At 51.1% G+C, this 23,383-nt stretch overlaps 1 protein-coding gene across 5 annotated transcripts in view; it reads right to left on the bottom strand.

Moving 5' to 3' along the window:
• The window catches only part of GAS7 (growth arrest specific 7), a 202,196-nt gene that overhangs the window by 5,618 nt on the left and 173,195 nt on the right, over positions 1–23,383 (bottom strand). For all 5 annotated transcript variants that reach the window (XM_037810088.1, XM_037810090.1, XM_037810092.1 and 2 more), the window contains exons 6-12: positions 19,826–19,915; positions 18,959–19,074; positions 16,106–16,180; positions 12,722–12,800; positions 6,191–6,319; positions 5,127–5,250; positions 522–601 (exon numbers count right to left, since the gene is read on the bottom strand). In XM_037810088.1, coding sequence (XP_037666016.1) covers positions 522–601; positions 5,127–5,250; positions 6,191–6,319; positions 12,722–12,800; positions 16,106–16,180; positions 18,959–19,074; positions 19,826–19,915 — 693 coding nt within the window. The remainder of the gene's footprint in view (positions 1–521; positions 602–5,126; positions 5,251–6,190; positions 6,320–12,721; positions 12,801–16,105; positions 16,181–18,958; positions 19,075–19,825; positions 19,916–23,383) is intronic.

The raw sequence follows: 23,383 nt of genomic DNA, 5'->3' as shown, positions 1-23,383 counted from the left end.
CCATTACAAGAAACACTCAGAGGGTGTCAGAGGGTCTGCCACCTGCTCCTCAACCTCTTGGGTCATGAAGTCCTGCCCTCCCCATTCCCCTAGTCCACCTCCCCTCCTGCACCCACTTGTATACCTCGCAAGGAACTCCTAAAACAGCAAATCTTCAGGGCTAGGGGTTGGGGTGTTACTTTACCCACAACTTGGCTATCCATTCTAAAGGGACCACCGTCCAGCCACCTTTGGGTTGGGGGCAACCTCTGTTGACCCTGGCCTCTCAGAGGACAGCCAAAGGAGGCTACAGTAAAACTCATCCTTGTCCAAGTTTACACAGTTAGGAAGTGGTAGAGTGGAATTTGAACCCACACAGACTGGCCCCAAGCTGGAGGTCTTGCCCCCGACACTAGAGAGGTTCTAATGGCCATCTGTATGGTCACCTCCACTCCGTCACTCCCTGCCCACTGTCCATCCCCCCAGGGCTTCCTGGGCACTGGCTCAGGTACTGACACGCTCACACGTCTCTGATCACTTACCAGTGTGGTTGTCACCATCTCTTCAAACCACTTGGACTGGGCCTGGTTGTAGAGGTCTACACAACGCATCAGGTCATCTCCTGAAAAAGGCCGATGGCCCCCATTATGCTCCATCCCGGTGCTTGCTGTGGCTGCCCTCTCCCGCCTGCACCCCAGGGCCTGGCCCACTCCTCTCCCTGGGGTCATGGAGGCCATTGGAACGTGAGGGGTGAGGGGAGGGGGGAGGGCAGAGCAAAGGTGGGGAGACCACCCAGCACCACAAGACCAGCTTCATTCCATGTCCAGCTGAACTTGACCCAGACACCAAGAATTCAGAATGGTGGAGGGGGAGTTACAGTCCAAGGACTCTCAACCCTGTCACGAACCCAAGAAATGCTTCTGTCTAAAGATGGCGGTTTTGCTGCACGTTGGAGACTACCGATTAGTTAAAACGTGTCATGAGCAACTTGCTACTAATTCACTAAAGAAGGAAGCTTGCAAATTGTGTATGTGTATGTGTGTGTGCACATGCATGCCACAGGATGTCTTTCTGGAACAGGAAATAAATCTCTGATGGTTTCTAGCTCACTTGTGGGCAGTGACAGTGTAAAAACACCCATCGGAACTCCACACACCAACTTCACGCTAGTGTTACCTTGGGGAAGAGAGAGAGGATGGGTGGGAGGGAATTAGCTGTTTCTATGGTATTTTATTTCATGAGAGAGACAGAGAGAGAGAGATCTGATACAAGCATAACTCTAATCTTGATGGCTGGTATACTGTTCTCTGAAACTGTATGAATATTTGAGACATTTTTCTAATTAAAAAGAAAACTGTAAAGTAACTGCAAAAATCACTAAGTGTACCACTGTCCCAGAACCTTGTGCTACACAAAGCACAGTCTGTGGACGAACAGCTCTGCTTGCCAGAAATGCAGATTGTCAGGACATACCCTAGACCTATCAAATCAGAAATGCAATTTAATGAGATCCTCCGGTAATTAGTGTGTGTGTGCCTGGAGAAGCATTTGCGAGAAAAAAGGGAGAGTTGGGTGGAAATTCCATAGAAGCCAAGGCTTGGCTGGAAACCTTGCCCGGTACACCTCGTGCTACCCCGTGATGCACCACTCGCCATGCCACATATCGGGAAGATCAGGCTCCACACCACAAGTGCTGAGCCCAAACCAAGGATCTGGTTTGCTTTGCTCTTGGTCCAAGGCCACTGACTGGGCCATGGATTCCAAGGGGGGGCTGAACTGGACTTCCCACCAAGAGCCCATGCCCAGCCGAGGATGGATCAAGATGTCATCCTATAAATGTAAGATATACAACTCCCCAGCCCGACTGGGTGATCCTGATTTGAGGACATGCTTCAGGAACTTCTGCAGCAGCAGAAAGTAGAGGAGGCAAAGCAGAATGAGTCTTCTCTTGTTGGCAGTCCAAGGGTTTGAAATTGGACCCTTTTGATCAGTATCAGCTGAGAACATGGATTCTGGAACCAGAATGCCTTGGTTGCTATTCTAGCTCCACTATTTTAGTAGCTGCCTGGGACTCAGTTTCTTCATCTGTAAAATGGGCATAATAATTATACCTTCACAGCATCATTATGAAGATGAAATAATATATGTCAAGTATGTGGCACACAGACTGGGCCAAGAGTTGGCACCATATTAATACGAGCATGACAATGATGACGACAATGATGAACTGATGTAAAGTCCCCTGAGGATACAGCTGTCCTCCCTTCCATAAGTCTTGGCCTCATAAAACCCTCTCAAGGGAGGGGAAGGAAAAGGAAAGAGAGGAGAGAAAAGCTGGCATTTTCTGAGCAATAGGCTGTCCAGCAAAATGGCTATCTGCAGTCTTCAGAATAAGTGAGGGCTAAATTCTCGCTTTGCCGCTCCATAACTAGGTGTTGGGAAAGTTCCTCATCTAATGCTTTGTCATCGGTGTCCTCACCTGCAAAAAGGGATAAAATCTCTCCCCACAAGGGGATGGTGAAGGTTACGGGGAGAGTGCCCTGAGGCACCCAGCTTGGTGTCTGGCTCACATTAAGTGCTCAAAAAAGGGAACGTTTTTAAGAGTTATGTCTAAAAACTAGTCACTTTCCTCACACAATAATTCTGAACTGTAGAAACAGCACAGACTACGTTATCTGATGACAACGCAGTAAAATTAGAAATGAATCACAATACTGGAAAACAGCAACAAAGCCCCTGCTCATGGACATTTAAAGATTTCCTTTGAAACAACTCTGGGATCAAACACAACAGCAAAACCCAAACAGGAAAATACTTAGAAAATGTCAGAAATGAAAATAATATAAACCAGAACTTGTGGAATATGGTTAAAGGAGTGGAGTGAGGGAAAATAAATGTCTGAAGGATCAAATATTTAATTGTTTAAAAAAAAATCCCACTTGAAACCAAAAATAAATAAATATATTAATTAATTAAGGAAAAAAAAGTAGGTGATTTTTTTTGTTTTTAAATAACCTTGGAATGGTTAGACACAAGACCTAGAAGCCATAAGAGAAAAGATCATGGTACAGAAAAGCAACAAGAAACAGACAAACAAGGAAAAATCAAATCAATCAATCAACAACAATAAAAAGCAAGAACAAAATTAAAAGATAAAAAACAACCTAGGGAAATCACTTGCAATTCAAATGACAAAAGACTAATTTCCCCAATGTATAAAGAATGCTTATCAATCAATCCATAAGAACAAGACTAGCCACCCAACAAGACAATGGGGAGAGGATATGAGTTAATCAGTCCTAAGGAAACAAGTCACAAATGATTGATAAGTACATTTTTTAAATGCTCACTCAACCTTACTCATAAAGCAATGTAAATTAAAAACAAAATATTCTTTCTCACCAGGCAGCTATGATTTCAGAGTCTGGTAACACACAGAGTTGATAAGAGTTTAGCAAAACAGGCACTCATAGAAGTAACTGGTAGGCACGGTCTCTCTGGAAGGCCATTCGGAAATATCCATCAAAATTACTAAAACCCTTGGACCCAGGACTCCACATCTTATTCTTTGCATATACAGACCTGGTCACACACACACAAAGACACATTTACAACAATACAGCATTGCCGACATTGGAAAACACATGGAGACAATCCAAAAGTCCAAAAAAATCAATTAGGGGAATGATGAAATAAATTTGGATACATCCATGCAATTGGATACCGGTCAACTATTAAAGAGCCTGAGGTGCATGAATGCAGATGGGTTAAAGATTTAGAGGTGACAGAACAGCAATATCCAAGATACATTAATTAAAATTAGTTCAGAACATAGAGTATATGATCTAATTAAGTTGTATATATGTCAATGCAAGTATCAATTTGCATATATTTAAATTAAAATATTATTTTTCCATATATTTAAACACAAATAGTTAAATTAAACTAAATTTGCATATTTAATCGAATTAATTTGCATATATCTAAACGCAAATAGTTGAAATTTAAACTAATTGATTTGTATATTTAATCAAATTAATTTGTACATATTTAAATGCAACTAGTTAAAAAATTAAACGCTAGGAAGTATTGATGGTGATTATTTCTGACAAATAAGATTTTACATTCTTACGTGTGCCTTAAAAGTTTTTTCCACATATCGATATTGTTTCTGCAACAATTTTCTATTTAATAACTTAATAAACTGAAATAATTTAAATAAGTCTTTCTCCTCCTTGGGTTCCCTCTTCCCATTCCCAATACGAATATTATGCCTTTTCCTTCTGGATTCAGTAATTAATTATTATGTGTTAAGAGATCTGCATGTTAAATGTGCTTACGCCACATTACTTTGTTACTGACTTATTTCTATATCACTTTATTTCAAAACGTCTGTAAGGTGGGATGCTTCTTTATATAATGGAATTATTAATAGGTTCATCGGAAGTTGAGGTGAAACAGACCTAATAACCATCTAATCCAAACCCTAATTCTACAGCACACATCTTAACCTTGGACGACAATATGCAGTGTCCCTGCACGTAGTGAAGGTTAGCTTCTTGTAAAAAGATTTTGTTTTTCACAAAAATCTATCTGGCCTTCTACCTCTTCCTTGTGCAGTTGCTAATGTTTGCCACTAGGTGGAAGCAGAAACCACGAGCAGGATGGGAATGGGATTATTTCATGAAACAAGATTAGTCTCTATTCTCTGGGGCAGGGGCCATCGTCAGAAGTGAACCACTGGAGCACCACACCCTGGGTGGGCAGGGAGCTGGGGGCTCCTGCTTCTCCCGTGGGCTCCATGCAGGGCTGGAGCCCCAGAGTTCTGGGTGCATATGTCCATCTCCTGGTCAGAGATTCAGGGCTTGGGCAAGAAAGTGAGTGCCATCACCGGGGAGCCCATGGAGCACCCTCACCCCACCATGGCCTGGAAGCAGCCTCCCTGTCCACCCCGTCACCTCCAGTCCTCCTTCGCTGGGAGAGGAAACCGGGCACCTCCTTGGAGACGAGGGCATGAGGTGTTCCCTTCTGCATGCTTCCGAAGCGGGGACACGCCTTCCCGGAGACCCCCAGCCCTCTCCTTCCCCTGCTTCTGCAACCAGCTAAGGACGCTCACAGGCGGGCAGGACGCCGGCCCCAGCGCTCACCAGCCTGCGTGGACTTCCTCCGGGCCTTCTTGATGTCCTCTTCTGTCTTGTTGCTGAGCTTGATCTCCAGCTGCTGGGTCTTCATCTCCAGGTCCCTCTGCCTCTCGGTGAGGGCTTTCCGGGCCTGGGGTGGGACACACGGAGAAGCTGCCCATAGAGCTGAGAGCCAGGAGGGGCCTCCTTTTTCCAGTCCCTAATTTCCCATTTTTTATGGCTGAGGACAGTGGCTCAGAGAGGGCAAGCAGCTGGCCTGGCACCACCAGGCTAGCTGATGACAGTGCAGGGACTGCAGCTTGGGTCTCATCCCTGCCCAGTGCTCTCTGAACGCCATCTTTTTATTATTATGATTATTATTTACTTTTTATTGTAGTAACACATATACAATGCAATATTTCCCATTTTAACTACTTTCAAATGTGCAACTCAGTGTAATTACATCCACAATGCTGTGCTACATCCCCCTCACCCATTACCAAAACTTTCCCACCACCCTTTCAACTGCATCTTGCCCTGGCTTAGAGCAAGACTCTCAGATCACATTTTCATTGGATCTGGGGGACCCAGGCAGTCCTAAAATCACAGCCCCTCAGGGTCAGCCCCAGGGGTCCCACCACCCACAGCTCTGCCCATCTCCAAGTAGGAAGGTGAGCCTCTGGGCTCAGAGAAGGACTTAGGAGAGAAAGCGCCAGGTGAGGACCAGCGGAAGGCACCAGGCCCAGGGCCTGGTGTCCCCCGAAAGCCTGGGTCAACCTAGCTCAGGGGCCCCCCCACCCCCAGACTCCCTCCATCTCCCCCTGCAGCTGCAGCCTCTCCTCACCCTCTCCACCCCTGCAGGTATTCACCCAAGCACAGACGGGAGGCAGCTCCCACCTGTCCTTTGGCTGGGTGGGGATGCTTGGGCGTGGGTTTAAGGCTTGTACCTCCCTCTTGATCCCAGCCCATGGGGGACACAGAAGCTTGGCCTTGGCACACGGAGCCACTGCTGGCTTTCCCAGTACTCCCCTGACCCTTCTTCTCCAGCAGGGCCCCGTCTTTCCACCCCGGCCACGGCCTGGGCCCCTCACCTTCTCCACCGAGGCGTAGCGGCTGGCCAGCTGCTTGCGGAGGTCAGCGATGTGGTGGTCACACTTCTTCATGTCTTTCTTGAAGTTCTCTCGGAAGTTCATTAGGGGCTTCTCCACCTCACTGTGAAGCTGCCAAGGAGAGGGGGGCACAAGTTCAGGACCCCAGAGAATCAGCAGCAAGTGAGTGGGGAGGGGGGGCGGCACTTCCTCTCCCCACGGGTCAGGATGGCGTCTGGGGCAGAGGTCCCGGCTTGTCCAACAGGGAGATTGGAGAGAAGAGGCCCCTGACTGGGTCTCGGCTCAGACAAATCACCTTAGCTCCTGGGACGTGCTTTACTGGAGCCTGTGAAACTCGCCCAGAGACCCACCGGCTACCTCCTTCCTCCTCGGGGCTTCCGGTTTTGGGTTTGGATTTGCTCAGGGGTCTGCCTCCCTGACTGTCCAAACCGGGAGCTCTCCGAGGCGGAAACCACATCCCTCCACTGTATCCCTGAGCACTCAGCACAGTGGCTGCTCCTTGTAACTCAACAAGGAACTGCAGGATGGATGCCAGGAGATCACACAACCTCGGGACAGGGCTATTTGTTCAGCATCTACTATGTGCCAGGTGCTGAGAACACAACAGTGCCCCAAACCTCGGGGGATTCCTGGCTGGAACCACTCAGGCTGCCAAGTTTTCTTACTTCCCTGGTCCAAATGGAGAGACAGGGGCCCCCCCATCTCCCCCGAAAGGACACTGCCTCCTACTGTGAGGGCAGAAGACAGTTTTATGCTTGGAGAGGAGTTGGGTGATCCTGGGGTTTCAAGCTTTGTCCTTCTAGTTCTTTCCTTCCTCTCTTTCCCATCCTATATCCCTATATCCTTTTTTTTTGTTGTTGTTAGTGTGCTGGTTTGAATCTATTATGTCCCCCACAAAAGCCATGTTCTTTAATGCATTCTTGTGGGGGCAGACTTATTACTCTTTTGATTAGGGTGGAACCTTTTGATTGAGTGTTTCCATGGAGATGTGACCCACCCAACCGTGGGTGAGACCTTTGATTAAATTATTTCCATGGAGTGTGGCCCCGCCCATTCAGGGTGGGTCTTGACTGGTTCACTGGAGTCCTCAAGAGAGCTCAGGGGCTAACACAGACGCTGATGCTTGGAGACACTTGGAGATGCAGAGAGAAGGATGTCTGGAGATGCTAAGCTAAGAGATGGAGCCCAGAGTTTGCCTTGGAGAAGTTAAAGAGGACCCCCAGATGCTTAGAGAGAAACACCCTGGGAAAAAGAAGCAAGGACACACAGTTGCTGAGAGAGAGGAGCGAAGACAGAAGACAGAAGCCCAGAGACATTTTGGAAAAAGCCATTTTGAAATACAACCCAGGAGCAAAGGACCAGCAGACGCCAGCCACGTGCCTTCCCAGCTGACAGAGGTGTTCCGGATGCCACTGGCCACTCTCCAGTGAAGGTGTCCTCTTGTTGATGCCTTAGTTTGGACATTTTTATGGTCTTAGAACTGTAAATTTGTAACCTAATAAATCCCCTTTGCATAACAGCAGCTCTAGCAAACCAGAACAGTTAGGAACATCAGATTTTTTATAAGAAAGTAGATAAATGGGAGTCTGCTTTGGTCACAGCCAGCAAACAGCCTTGGGCCCTCCATGACTTGGTCCTAGAGCTGCCCCCCAACTGACTCAGCTTCCAGGCTCCCCCCAGCCCCGACTTGGCCGCTCAGGGTCCCCTGACTCAGCTCCCTCTTAGGGTCTCCCCTTGCTCTCCACTCTGCCTCTTACAGTTCACCTGATTCAGCCCCCAACTGTCCCAGAAGTGCCTCAGGGGAGCACAGCTGAGCCCCTGGGACAGACGGCGTGCCCCCCTCTGACCTGTCATTTCCCTCCTCTTCCTCCTCTCCAGACTCGCTTTCCTGCCTTTTTCTCTGGAGTCGGCCAAGGCTGAGGTGCCTTTCATTCTAAACCACCCCCTTACAAATGACCATAAGCTCCCCTCCAAGGGGCAGGGGCCGCATCCGCTTGGCTCCCGCCTGCACGCAACACTCTGGCCGGGCCTGGTGCCAGCCAGCCGCCCTGCTCACGGCTCGTTGCGAAGGTGACAAAAGCCGCAATGCCCAGTCCCCTGGGGGACAAGGAGCAGCTCTGCTGTCAGTGACCCTCCCAGACTAACGGTAGTGGGTTGTCCAAATGCCCCTCCTTCATCACCGCTGGAGATGCTGACATCAGCTGCAGGATTCCTCGCACTGTCTGCCGAACCCCTAGAAGTTTCCTTTTATGGGAAGACACCCCCATCTGGTGGCAGTTTGAAAGACGCTACAGACTTGAGAGAGAACAAACCCTTTCCACGTAGACCAGACATCTGCTGAGAAGGAAGGTCGTAGCCACTCTGCATCCTGGGGGCCTCCTCCTGATTGGGGGTCCACGAGGACTGACTCCGTAACTTTGGGGTCTCTCTCTGAGTGCCCAGAGAGCACGTGATTGCCAGATTTTAATGTGCCCAGAAGCGACCTGGAGGGACTCTTAAAAATTAAGGATTTCTGGGCCCCACTCCAGGCTCAGTGGTATGGGGAAGGTTCAAACACCAGAATGTTTTCCCAAAACTCCAAATGGCATTCCGGAAACACAACATTCCTAGCTGTTGGAGGTGATTCAGTTCCATCGATAAAGATCCACAAACTCCCCATCTCTATATTCTAAGTACTTGTAAAAGCTGACTCCGTGTCAACTTTTTTTTGAAGCATTCTTAACTTTTAGGCATCTTTGTTTAATGAGGAGCCTAAAGTCCTTCCGGAAAGTTTGTCTCTGTGAACCATCGGGCTGGCCTGTGTTCAAAATGTCCCCCGCAAACCTTCCATCTCAGGCACAAGGCTCCTGGAGCCACTCATTTGCTTTTTCAGAACTCCTTCATTCTTGGCTTTTTTCTTTCATCTGGAAGACACTAAGAATTTTCATATTGGGAGGAATTTCAGAGATTATCCAGCTCAGTGTTTTCCAAAGGGTGGGCTGCTGAGAGCTGCTCAGAGCTGTGAAATCAACTGAATGGGCAGGATGCATGGAACTGTGTCCCCACAAAGACCCGTGCAACCCCTAAACCCTAGTCCCTCTGTAAACAGGGTCTTCAAAGATTCTGTAAGGTAAGGTGGGGCTAAATTGAATCAGGAGGCCCTTGTCCAGTACACAGAGGGGCTCTGAACACAGTGGTACAAGACAGGAGATGACAGTCAGGAGACAGAGACAGACTCAGGTACAGATTGCCGGCAAGCCACCACCAGAATGCAACAAGCTTCAGAGAAAAGCCTGATCCTGATGATACATCAATTTCAGACTTCTACTCTCCAAAACAGTGACATGATGTACTCCCATTGTTTAAGCCAAGCAGCCTGTGGTATTTGTTACACAGCCCCGGCAAACCAAGACAGTGGGTTTGGACCAGCTTTTTGATGAGAACAGACTAGATGAACAGAACATGCGAGAGTGCATTTTAGGTAGTAGATTAAATACTATTTTGCAAAGCACTTGTCTTGGCTATATATGCGTGCAGGGCATGTGTGTTCTGAATTGCACGTAAAATGTATTTCTTACAATGGGTCACCAGCCAGTACGTCTGAAGGATGCTGTTTTGGTCGAGACTCTTCATTTCACACATGAAGAGGTTGAGGCCCAGAGACGCGAAGTGTCTCGTCTAAGTTCGCAACGCTCGTTAGTGACAGCACTGAGCTAGAACTCATGATTCTCCTGATTCTCACAGTTCCCTCAAATCTTCTGACTGAACGCACAGCCTCTACTGCATGCTTAGATTTTCCCCCACCAGCAGGAGTTTTTCTCTTCTCCCGTCCTTAGCTGGCGTCAGGTGTAACTCCCTTTTTCACAGCGATCTTATTTCTCTAACAGCCTGCTGCTGTTAACGATGGCTTGAGCCAGGAGCCTAGAGAAACCTGAAAGATTGCCTTAACAAAATTGCATTTCTTAAAAGAGCTTTTACCCTTGACACAGAACACTTGGAGCAAATCTCAATCAGCTTTTTGGAGCAGACATCAAAATGGGTTTTGCACATATGGAGTCATATCATCCACGGCAGATTAATCAATCCTGGGAGCCCCTTTCATCTCACGGAGACGCCCCGAGATCACGGGCTGCTATCACAACTACCTGAGGCCACCGATACTGACAGCCAGAGCCCCCCCGAGCAGGCTGAAGCCCCTGAGGCTGTCACGAGAGGGCAGGTCACAGCTCAAGAACTGGGTTCTGTGTTTTGAATGATTAAAGAAAGCTTATGGGGACCCAGTCTCTAATTCCCTCAGTCCTTGCTTTGCTTCCTCAGTAGCTGTCTTAGTCTTCTGGCTGCTACGACAAATGCCGCACAACAGGTTGGCTTCATGGCGGGAATTTTTTGGCTCACAGTTTCAGAGGCTAGCGAAGGCTCACTTCTTCCTGGGATCTGATGCTCTCTGGCTGCCCGGCGATCCTTGGGCTCCTTGACTTCTCCAACACGGGGCAATTTCCTCTCTGTTTTCTTGCAGGTTCCGTTGACTGGCTTCTGGCTCCTCCCTGCTACTTTCTCTCTTTCTAAGACCTTCGGTAACAGGACCAAGGCCTTTCCTCATTCAGATGGCCCGCACCTTACTAAAATAACATCTTCAAGAGCTCCTATTTACTTTGAGTTCACACGCACAGGGGAAGGACTGATCAAAAGCATGTTTTCTCCGGGGTATATAACAGTAGCCGAGCCCACTTAGCCGCGTGGCCCTGGGCTGTGATTTCATCTCCCTGCTCCCTTCTCCTTTGTGAAACAGAGATGTGTGCCTTGGGTGGTGGTTGATAAAATCCAGGGAGACGAGTTCTACCAAGTACAAAACCACCTAGGAATTTTACATTGCCGCTGTCACCACGGATGGTGTTTTGTCACATGTTGAATGCTCTACAAACAATCAAGTACCAAGGGTCCTGCTGATGGGGAGTAAATCCCACCAGGATTCCCGGGGATCTGGCAGGTGGCATTTCAGATGCTCGGGGACCCGGCTGGCTCTCCGCCCCACCTCGTTCACTAGGCATTCCTCCCGTGCACCTCTGCAGTCAATGGAGGTTTCTACCAGGCAGAGAATGGAGCCGTCGGGGGCAAGGGGAGGAGAAGGGAGACCCAGGGAGGCACCACCCATGATCCACAGCTTAAAAATAACTTGCTGCTTTGTATGCAAGGCAGGAAAGAGACCAATTCCTGGGGCTTCCTGCTCTCCCAGAGCTGGAGTGGCTATTTCCTTGTGAAGTGCTTGGAGTAAGGAGGTTAGTGTGCTGTTAGCCCAGGGGATTCTCACTCACATCTGGTTGTCAACTCACTCCAGCATCCTTCAGAAGCAGGGAGCTGCCTCTCCCTTCTCTTTCCATTTATAAAGCTTTGCTACTCATTCAACCCATGGAATGGGGGTGGAAGGTGGAGCATGGAAGTGGGGAGACATGAATGCAGACACAGATTTCTGTCCTCAAGAGTTCACATCATATGGGGACCCCAAGGCACAGAACTGCAGCTGCAGTGAGAACAGTTTTAGGAAAGAGACAGGACCAGCAAGCAGAGCAGCCAGGAACCAAGAAGCCCTGGAAAGGAGCAGCCACCTTTGGGGGAAGCCACCTTCAAGCCATAAAGGAGGTAATATGCTCCCCAATCCAAGGAGGGTTTAAGCCCTTTACCCAAACGCTCTCTCTGGCTGCGCTGTGAGACCAGATGGACAGAGGGCAGAGGGAAGGGAGGGGACCCCAAGGAGGCAAGGGTCACTGGGATGGTCCCATGCTCAAGTGTCTCTCTTCCTTTAAAAGGCAAGCATGCTGTGGGTAGCCCTGGGAGTCATGCTCACTTTAGTACGAATTATTCCACTTAAGACAGCTCACCTATTTTTCACTTAAAAAGTAGTTGAGCACTTAAGAGGGGATTTGGAAATATGAGTTGAGCAGTGGGGAAGGAGAGGGTCATCTGGAAACACGGGGAAATCTTGAGAGAAAGTAGGCCTGAAAAGATAGGGGGAGAAGGGGATAATCCAAGGGCTCTGGGTGATCTCAAATCTAGCATCCACCAGGCACCAGGCACCATCCTGAGTACCAGGGACAGAAGGAACAAGACAGAGACATCCATGTCTTTAAGAAAGTAATGAAGCTAAGAGCCACTGGAACCAAATACAGGAAGGGTCACTGTCTATTCTGAAATTTTACAACAAACAAGCCCATCCTTTGGGACGGACAAGTATCTCCCCACACCAGGAAGAGGTGGAAAATACCACTATGTTCCTTTGAAAGCCCGGCAAGAAGACACCGGGGTTTCATCGTCCAGGGGTGCCCCCGAGGAACTGAGGGGCACCCATCCTCACCACGCAGAGATGTGTATCCGGTGACACCTCTCCCCAACTCTGCGTTCGGTGGCGCCATATTGGTAGCTTGAAATCGACGCTACGGAAACTGGCAAATGCCACCCACTGGAGATACGATTGTTGGGCGTTTACCGGCACACTCCTCTGAGGGGCCCATCCTGCAGGTTTGCGGGGGGTGGGGTTACCTTGGCGGAGAACTTGAGGTGCACTTCCGCCTCGTCTGACAGGCTCTTCTTCACCTGGGCCCAGGCTTCCCCAAGGGAGCTGCAATGTGGAGGAGAACGTCAGGCCCAGCGGAGCCCAGTGGGAGCGGCCCCGGACTTGGGCCAGGGAGGGGAACTCAGCCCTGGACTCGGGGAGGCCTAGAGCACCTGAGGCTTCAGACTCGCTGGAGGTGAGGCCGGGCACGGACAACAGGAGCATCTCGCTCCAACTCAAAAGGCCAGATGAACCATCTCAAGCCAACGGGAAGGCCTGTGGGGCTCAGGAAACAGACGGGGGCAGGTGGTTGAAAGGCTGAGGCCACATTGGGAACCCAGAGGCCCACAAGAACCAGGGGAGGTGTGACAGGAAGGTGGGGTTCAGCTGCAACGAGGGGCCTGGGACCGAGGCTGATAGCCATCTCCATGACTTTCCATCACCCCGTCCTGGTTTGTGGATGAGGGGTGCAAGTACCTGCTGGTAAATCAAGGCAGGAGAACAGATTCCTTTTAGGAAAAAGCCCTTCTCAAAAGGAAGGTGCCACATGGCTCTGCTTCCAGGCAAATCTCTGGATGCTTGATTTTAGGAGGGGCAAAGATGGACCAGTTTGGATCCTGGGACCTCCTAGATCTGCCCACACTGCAGAGAGACCGCTCCATCGCCACCCTCGGAGCCTGGCTGCCTCTCCTCTGGGTTGTCGGCCCAGACAAAGTCTATCAAGAGGATGGCAAATTCTTGGAACGAAATCATTTTTCCACTCCTAGGGGAGGCTTCAAACAGAAGCAATCTCCCGAAGTCCCTGAGATGCTACTTTCTTCATTATTGTGGACTCTTTAACCTCACTGACCTTCCACTGATACCCCTATTTCCTTTTTGGAGACCTCTTAAACTCAGCCAGGAAATCCAGACGGGATGTCCAGTGGACTTAATTTCATCAAAAAGCCACTTCCCCCAAGGAATTCATTAAACTTGAGTGGCAAAAGCTGATTAAAAGATGAGATGTTGTGAGGCTTCTGGGTTTCCAGCAGAGCAGCCAGTAACCAAGAATGACTCAACAGAACGGATCCCTTTGATCATCACCCAGGGCTGACTGGCTGTGGTTCTGGCTTAGGCCGGGGTGGGTGCTTATGGGGAAATAACTGACTGATTTTATCTGTGAGTCCAGAAGCACACAAAGGTTCCCTTGGGTGATCCCGGCTGGGGAGGCCACCAGAGAACAGTTGGAGTGAAAATGGGGAACCCAGCCGGTGCCATTTGTCTTAGTGGGAAGGCCTGAGCTCCCGGAAGTTGAACTGGGGTGGGGTGGGGTGGGGCTAGGCTCCCCACCCGATTCAGCAGGTGGGCAGGAAGAGGGGTGCAGAAGCCCTGGTGGTCACACACATCATGGAAGAGAAGAGAAAGTCCAGAAACAGATTAACACATGCACGCTCAACTTGGCGGCCACACACGGGCCGGGTGATTCACTGGGGAATGATTAGATGGTCTTTTTAACAAGTGGTGCCAAGACAACAACCATAGTGTATTTATAGGGAAAAGAGTGAACTTTGACCCTGACCTCACGCTGGGCATTCATGGGGGGAAGACACCCCTCCAAGCACTGAGACAGCCTCGCAGGCGCCAGTACTCTCCCCATACCCCCACACTCCCCCATGCACACCTCACCCCCAGCCCCCAAACCTTCCCGTCCCCAACATTCCAGGCCCCTTGGAGCCACTTCACAATTTAGAACAAAGCAGAACATTCTCCCATTTGCAGACAGCTTTTACAACTAATAAGACGTTAATGAAAAAAAAAAAATCTCTAATATGTCCTAACATACAGGTTGAGGCACGCCAAATCAAAATGCATGTTACTGTCACAACTGCCAACCAGGAGAGGCCAAAATCCCATTTCCTTTCCACATAGGAGAGAAAAACTGAAGGCAGAATAAATCAATCTAATTCTGTTTATTTACCAATGGGCGCATGTCCCATGAAATCTAATTTGGACATGGCTCTCAAGTTGCCAAGGCAGCTCAAGTCTCTACGTGGAATTGGCATCTTCCTAGATGCCCCAAATTTCTAGGCTCTGGCAGTGTGCTTTGAATGTTTCAAGTTGGACCGAGTTAAATGTCCGAAACTGGGTATATGCACAAAATCGTGTAGCTGTACACTGGGTGCAAAGGGGGATCCATGTGTTTGCTCCCCAAGGCCTGTTGGTGGGAGCATGTGCACGGGGTTAGCGTGCATGGACGATGGTGGGGGCGGATGGGGGAGTGTATGGGCTGTGGGTGAGAACCACTGATGCGTGTGGGAGCTTGTGTGGAGAGCCTTCCTACCTGTGTTTGTACATGTGTGTACAGCACGGTGGTACAGGCTGATCTGCAGAGCTTGGGCTGCTCCAGCTAGGAGCATTTGCTGAATGTGCTGGCAGAATAGCGTGTCCTTGGAAACAGCCCAAGCTGCGGAGGTGGAAGCCGGAAGATTCCGGAGTGGCAAGGTGGTCGCCCGGCACGGAGATAATTAGGAAAGCCCCTTTGCAAGCAGGAAGGGTGACTCCCCCAGGGCCCTGAGCAGCAGGGGGCTGGAGCTAACCTCATTCATGTCTGTGAAAGAGACACTGGCTTGCTTGGCCCACTCGTGGCCACTGGGATGGTTTAAAACCATCAGAGGCGGCCGCTCCGCTGCATGGCCAGCCCTGCAAAAGCTCTAAGGGGAGCCACACTTGGTTGGCCAAACCTCTGTCCCCTGAAGCCTTCCAAACCAAAAAGGCAGATTTGGGCTTGTTTAACCTAACAGCTCTTTGACGACCACAACTGTCCCAGGAAAGGGCTTCCTTTGTTGAGAGTCTGCTCCCCACTGGAGGAGCAATTCCAACAGGGCCTGTACTGGAAGGGGTGGGAATCAAGAGACGACTTCTGGGCACCCTGTCAAATCTAACCTCCTGCGTCTTTTTAACAGGAGCAGAGAAGGCGGAAACCCTCCCACTAAGAGAGAAAGGCCCAGCCTCCCGCCAGCCCAGGGCCCATCCAACGAGGAGCATCCTGACTGCGGGTGGGATGCTGGGGGGCTGGCCACGGGAGAGGGGGGCCCTTTTGCCCCCTACCAGCCTAAAGGGTGGCTGGGGTGGGTGTTGGGGGGCTAGTGCCCAGCTGCCAGGGCAGAGGGGTTCTGGAACACTCTGGCATCTGGGAGGAGGGTCCTCGGCCACTAAAGAAAGACATTGTGGAGGCAGCCACCCTAAGCCACGGGTGCCCGGTTTGAGCCCAGCCTATGGGGTTCCTTGTCCAAAGTGGGCCGATACTAGTGGTCAGTGGAGCAGCCCCTGGGTGAAAAGGGTTCCTCCTTCCTAAGCATCCCCTCGTCCTTCCCACTCCCTTCCCAACTCACCCTTCCTCCTGTGCCGCCAAGGAGTTCTGAGAGAGCTTAGCTAAGTTTTTTGCATATTCTTCCTCAATCTTTATCCTGCAAAGGAAGAAAAACCCAACACATCAGCTCTCTGGGGCTAAGTCACGAGTCTAAACTGTAACTTGTTAGCCGCGGGCAGGAACCCACTAGTCTGTAAGCTCCGTGAGTGCACAAGTCTCGTCTGTCCACCTGACACACATGGGTGCTTAATTCAAATTTGTTGAAGAAATGAACGATCAAGGAGACTGCCTGAACCTCTGTCTCTTCATCGGCAAAAATGGGATATTTCTACCAGTCTCCTAGGACTGTGGCAAGGAAGAGCTGTCCTTTGACAGCTCCTGGCCCAGGGCTGGACCCATGGAGACCCTTAAATGAATGAATGCAGCTTGTGACAGGGCACAAGGGGACGCCCAGGGCCGTGTGCTGTCCCTCACTCCCTTCCACACCCGGAATTCTGCGTTGAGACCCTCCAAGATGGCCTCAGGCCCCCTGAAATAGGAACATGTCTCCCCACGGCCTCCCACTCCCAAAGCCTCCAGCCGTTTCAAGCCCGCGGGGCACACGCATTGCCAAGGAAACCAGGCAGTGCCCACAGCAGCGGCTCATTCCATTTCCTTGGAGATGACACTCGCTTTGGATTTAGCTTCCGGCAGGCAGGCCCTCAACACACTTCCCAGACCCCCTCTCCGGGGACTGTTCTGGATTATCAGGCACATCCCTGGTAAGCGGGCTGGCGGGGCAATTTTCACTGTGTGCGCGGTCGGCTGGGCTGGGCTGCGATGGGGGGTGGGAGGAGCGGGATGGGGAGACCCAGGGCCAGTGGTCTGTCACCCAGCAGGGCCGTAGGAGCCCCATCAGGCTCCTGCACTGGCCTCCCCATCCAGGCAGCCCCAGGATGCAGGGGGGGCGCCTGGCAAAGCACCACGGCAACATTTTGAGGAGTAATTATTTCACGACTCGGCACCGAGAGACCCACCGTCTCATTCCTTCTCTTGCCACTTTTTCTCCCACTCCGGTCAGTCACCGGGTTCTCTTGAGTTGACATCCTGCTCATCTCCTGCCTCTGTTGCTTCCTTTCCAGTCCCTCTTGGGACTGCACAGACCCCAAACTGTAGCCTCTCGTTCCCTCCACACTATGGCCAAGGGATCTCGCTGGAGGGTAGATCTAACCACGTCACACTCCTGGCTTAAAATCCTCCGAGGGCTTCTCACTGCCAACCTCGCTGGAGCCAAACACCTGTACCAAGCATATAAGGTGCCTCCGAACCTCACCTGCATCACCTCCCCCAGTCCAGTGTCACCTCCCCCACCAATGGCACCTCCCCCAGTCCCACATCACCTCCTCCTCCTGCATCACATTCCCCAATCCTGTGTCACCTCCCCACCAGCGTCACCTCCTGCAGTCCAGTGTCACCTCCCCCACCAGCGTCACCTCCCTCAGTCCCACATCACCTCCCCCAATCCCGTGTCACCTCCCCCATCTGCATCACCTCCAAAGCCTGTGCCATCTCCCTGGCCTTTGTCACCTCCCACCACTCCTCCACGCCCACCCACAAGCCAGACACCTTCTGGCCTCTGGGCCTCAGCTCTGGCCGCTTGCAGCCCGAAAGTCCCTCCCTGCAACATTCCAAGCAGGGGGAAGAAAGACAGAGGAGTCCGCGCTTTCTAGGGGAGCCCAGAGCTTCCTGAAGCGGCAGACCCTATTTATATGGCAACACGACATTTTTATGAAAGTATAAACCAGAAGCGTGATCAGGCTTGGGCTTTTATAGCCGTTTTCCAATTCGCCTGTTTTCTACTACTATTTTCTCACATCCATGCTAGGCAACCTCTCAATTTCCTACCAGTTTAATGTGTCCGAAAATAAAGACTAAATTACACAAAGAGGAAACAGGCCCTCTGAAGGGAAAGGGGTGCTTTTAAACGCCAAAGCATTATTCCTTGATTGTCGTTATAATTTAAAAATAATATTTGAAAAATATATTGCCCTTTGCTAGAAGTATTTTCAGTATGCCTTGGAAACTTCAGAGGGAAAGTTGTGTGTGTGTGTGTGTGTGTGTGTGTGCGCGCGCGCATACGTGCGCTTAACAAAGTCTGAGGGGGCAGAGGGAGATGAAGAAAGATGCCTTCCTTCCTTGGAGAATCTGATAAAACTTTTCCCTCTTTTTGTAGCTTCCTCTAGCCCCACCAGGCTGAGTCTGTTGTTCTCTCTTCTATCTTCCCACGCTCTCAGACAAACCCATCAACACACTTATCATCATTTACTTGTCTGACTCCCCATGAGACTTGAGGTTCCTGGAGGCAAGATGAAGGGCTCTGTGTCCCCAGGCCTGGAGCAGTTTTGGCTCAAAGCTGAATTAAAAGGTAACATTCCCTTTTTTTGTTATAGTCAGGGACAGTGCTTCTAATGAGTACCAGGTAGGTAAGTAAAGGAGCAAAACAGTTCATGAAGCAGACAGTAGGGAGTGGTGGAGACTGTGGCAAAACAGGAATACCTGCCCTTCATGGAGAGCAACTCTGCTCCAGCCAGTTGTTGCATGAGAGATGCAGAGCTGCTACTGCTAGACCTGCTTTCTCAAGAGATGTAGACAATGTGAAGTCTACCACTTTCTCTGAATGGTGGTCCAAATCTCAACAAATGCTACACAGGTCAAAGCAACACGTGCTGACCAGATCTGTCCCAGGGCCACGAGTTGCTGGCTCCAGGCTTATGCCCCCTTAGCACTAGCTGGGCCTGGGGCTGGGTGTGCAGTGTCTGTCACCCCCACATCCCAGCACTGGCCCGTACCCACTGCTCACTCCCCCAGTCCCCGGAGCTGGGTTCCCAGGCCTCACCTTTCCCGGATGAACTCTGACATCTCCTTCTGCATCTGTTTGCCTTTCAGTTGTTTCTGAAGCAGCAGCTCAAACCCGGCCACCGTGCCATTGCCCTGGGGGTCCTTCTTATCTGCCTAGAAAGGAGGCAGAAGCAGGAGAGTTGAGGTGACCTGCGGGGTCTGGAGCCAGGGGAGAAGGGAGCGTGAGGAGGACAGACCCCAGAGGGGAACAAAGGCAGCCTGGGAATCAGCAGTCCTGGCTGCCCCGACTTCCTGGCCCCCTCCTGGTGCCCCGGCAACTGCGGTGCTTTCCAATGCTGAAGCCCTCGTAGCTGCTGCCCATTCAGCGTGGGTCTTAATTAAATCTCCAGATCACTGTAAGAGCTCAGACAGAAGGAGCTCGGTGCTGCAGCCTAGAGAGACAATTTGGAGAAGGCCATTGAAAGTAGACTTTTGCTAGTCCAGAGTTTGACTGGGAGAAACTAAGAGAACAATCCCAGAAGCCTAGAGAGGAACTTCCTGGGAGAAAGCCATTTTGAAACCAGAACTCTGGAGCAGATGCCAGCCACGTGCCTTCCCAGCTAAGAGAGGTTTTCCGGACGCCATTGGCCATCCTCCAGTGAAGGTACCCGATTGCTGATGTGTTACCTTGGACACTTTATGGCCTTAAGACTATGACTTTGTAACCAAATAAACCCCCTTTATAAAAGCCAGTCCGTTTCTGGTGTTTTGCAAAAAGGCAGCATTAGCACACCAAACAGATGCTAAATCTACCCCCTTCACTTTAGGATTCAACAGGGGAGACCCTTGCCCCCCAGTCCCTCGCAGGTGTCCACTCCTGGTCATCAGTGGCCACAGCCTGGGGGGAAACTGAGGCACCACCTACCCAGAAGTAGTCGCAGTAGCTCCACTCGGTGGGTTTCAGCAGCTGCTGCTCCGGCATCGTGTCTGGGTGCGGGAATGTCACACAGTTTATCTGTTGTGCAGAGAACGAGAGAGAGAATGACTTCACCAGAGGGTTAGGAGGGGCTGGGATGGACTATTCGCGAGGGGACACGGCACTGAAGAGGCTGCCCTTTGGGGCTGGCCTGGTAAAACATGCACAATGGCCTTCAGGCATTCCCACGGCTGGCATTTCAAATGAGGGCCAAGGAGCCCTTACACCAGCTCCAGGAAATCAGTACACCCACTATGGAAGGCATTTTAACAAGATCTATGCAAATGACAAACATTCAGAGCCTTCCACCCAGCAACTTCACTTCTAAGACTCTATCCTTCGGATATATTTGCACTCGTACACAGCGAAAGACCCACAAGGCTCTCCACTATGGCGCCGTTTCAGCAGCCAAAGGCTGGAACACAACTCCAGCGTCTATCAGTAGGGAGCGGATTAACAATTATGAGACAGATGGGCATCTATGGGAATTGTGTCAAGGGTGAAAACCATAGCAAGAAAGTTCTTATGTACTGATAAGGAACGTGTGCCAGGATATACTGTTATGTGGGAAAAAAAAAAGGGCAATGTAGAGAACAGTGTTTACAATATGCTACCATTTATGAAAAGGAAAAAAATGTGTTTTGTGGGGGAGGGGTATATCTACAATTGGTTATTTTACGTGAAGAACATTCTGGAAGCTGGAGACATCAGTTGCCTCCAGAGAAAGGAACTGGATAGCTGAGGGTCAGGGGTGAGAAGTTACCTCCGGAACTTTGAATCGTTATTTGCATTATACGAACAAATACAGGTTGGGAATTATCACCCCTGGGGCAGGCTTGGAACCAGCCCTAGACGAGGAGGGTGCAGAAATTCCTGGGTTCTTTGTCAAGTCTTCTCTGCCCTAAAAGCACATTCAGGTACCCCTGGTTTCCAGACCCTGTGGGGGTGGCTGTGCCACTGCTCCTGCTTTAAGTCCCAAGCCCTGCCCCTCTCCTACAGAGCTGGCCATTTTGCTTTCTTTGTGGGAGCCACGGAGACGCAGGAAGACAAGGCCTGAGCCCCATCAGTCTTCAACCCCTGGCAGTAGTCCCAAGCACCTGCTGAAGTGCGAGACATCAGACGTTCAATGAAAGAAGAGGGCAGGAAGCCCTAAGGTTTGGGGCTGAGGACACAGACTTCCACACCAGGCAGGTCACACAAACGAGTGAGATGCCTGCGGGTCGTATAAGCCACAGCTCAGGCAGGAAGGTGGTCACCTCCACTTGGGTAGGGGAGCAGTGGGGTGTCTGGTGAACAGGAGGGGATGAGCTGGGTCCAAGGGGCAGCCACCTCCCAGCTCCAGGCGGCCACGTCACTCATGCCAGAATGAGGGGTCCAGCGTTGCCCGATTACATGATTGCTTAAGAGAAGTGGAAAACTGGGGCTTCTATGTGAAGCGTCTCAGTTCTTAAATGTCGGCAATTAACTCAACATTTAGAATAATAATAACAGTACATTATGTGAGCCAAACAAACTCATCGGCCAGCTGAGTCAGGTCCAAGGACCTCCATATTTCAGGGGTTTGATGGTGGCTGGAAGTAAATCTAGGCCTCCTAGCCTCCGGGGGCACAGGTCACACTTGCAGTCCCAGGAGGACAACCACGAGCGCAGTTCCAGCCAAAGAAAAGAAACCCCACTCCCCCTGCGCCCACTAGGATCCTGACATCTGGCTGAGAACCCCACCTTGATTTGGAGGAAGATGTCACCAAAGCAGCGGGGGCAGGAATGACCCACCTAACCCTAGAGGTGGCAGCAGCAAGCTCTACCAAGATTCCTTGGGGTGCAGGGAGTTGATGGGTAGAACATTGCTGGGAGCTGCCAGCATTGGTGCCTCCGGGGAAAGGCACTTGGTGACTGAGGGTGCTCCGTCCACTGTCCCCCAAGAAAACGATGGCCTGCGGCCTGCTTGGAGGGGAGGGCACCAGGCAATGGCCTCCCCAAGCCTCGCTCTGGGCTGACTCCCCAAAGTGTGCCCAGTGTCTCCCCGTGCCCCATCCTCTACTCTCCTCCTTCTTTGTCTTTGCTTCCCCATGCTGCCCTCAGCCTCTCCTTCCCACTGGGGGAAACATCTTCCCAGCAAAGGACGAGCTTGACAGTGAGAAGAGGGTTGGCCAAATGAGGCTGGACCAGCCACAGCCCAGGATCCTTCCGGAGATGAGCTGCCCTTGGACAAAGGACGCTGCTGCCCACCCAGGGGTTGCCCATACACTCAGACCCCACTACCCAGGAGGTGGGGTGGGACCAGGGGCAGCACCAGCAAACCCCAGGATTCCTGGCTGGCTCCAGGGAGGTGAAGGCTCTTTCTAAGTGCCCCTCAGCCCCTCCTCTGTGTTCTCAAACCTGAGCGGGCCTCAGAGACACCTGCAGGGCGGGTTAAAATGCACACTGCCGGGCCCATCACTAGATCTGGGATATCGGCATATCTAAGAAGTTCCCAGGAGGCGGGGGTGGTTTGGGGACCACACTCTGAGAACCAGCGTTCAAGAGTCACCAATGGGGGCTGGCGCCCCCACCCTGTGGAAGGCCTGGCACCTGCCGTGATGGAAGACGCAAAGGTGAGTAAGCCACACCTGCCCCTCCAGACGCTACCTGGCACGGTTTCTGCCTCCTAGGGAGATGCCGGCTTCAGGGACTAGAGGGGTCAGGGTGTAGAAGGTGAGGGGTCCTGCAAACGCCCCTGAAGGGGAGCCGGCTGGGTGCTCAGGCTTCGGGGAAGGAATTAAGGTAGGAAAGTGGGGGGCTGAAAAGCTGTTGTCCGTTTTGCTGCTTCTGCCCCACAGTGAAGCCAGAAGGACCCAGATGGCCTGGCTGGGGTCCTAGGGTGTCTGCCACAGCACCTGTCCACTCCGGTTTTGGGGTTTCTCTATCTCAGCTCCGCAGCAGGGGATCCTCCGAATCCTCGAGGAGCCCTGCACCCCCTGGTGGGCGGCTTGGGAACTGCAGCACCCGCCCTGTGGGAGGCGGTTTAGAGACCCCCAGTGGTGGGCGGTGGGGAGTGGGGGAGGCTTTCTCAGCTGGTCAGCTAAGAGCTTCACTTCCATCCTTATTTCATCTTCCCAGCAGCCCCACGAGCTGGGTAACATCACTGGCCTCATTTTATACCAGGGAAACCGAGGCCCAGAGGAGTTAAGTATTTGAATCCAGATCGGGCTGACCACAGGCTCAAGCCTGCAAACACGATGCTATTGAGCGGACCATTTGTTCATCCACTCTCCATCCAAACATCTGTTGAATGGCCACCTGGTGCTGCACACGATGCTAGACCTTTCCAGCACTTTGCATACGTCTGTTTGTAATTATATAATTTCTCACGATTGTTCATTTAGCATTTCTCTTACTTGTGGGCTCCATGAGGAGAAGCAAACTGTCTTTTCTGCTGCTTCCCCAGAACCCGGCACAGCATTGGGCATATATTTGGTGCTCAATCAATGTTTCTTGGTGCAATAACTGGATGCTGGAGATATAAGG

The sequence above is a fragment of the Choloepus didactylus genome, chromosome 18, assembly GCF_015220235.1.
Source record: "Choloepus didactylus isolate mChoDid1 chromosome 18, mChoDid1.pri, whole genome shotgun sequence".
In the NCBI taxonomy this organism is placed as follows: domain Eukaryota; kingdom Metazoa; phylum Chordata; class Mammalia; order Pilosa; family Megalonychidae; genus Choloepus; species Choloepus didactylus.
This window is presented reverse-complemented; position numbering and strand designations above follow the sequence as displayed.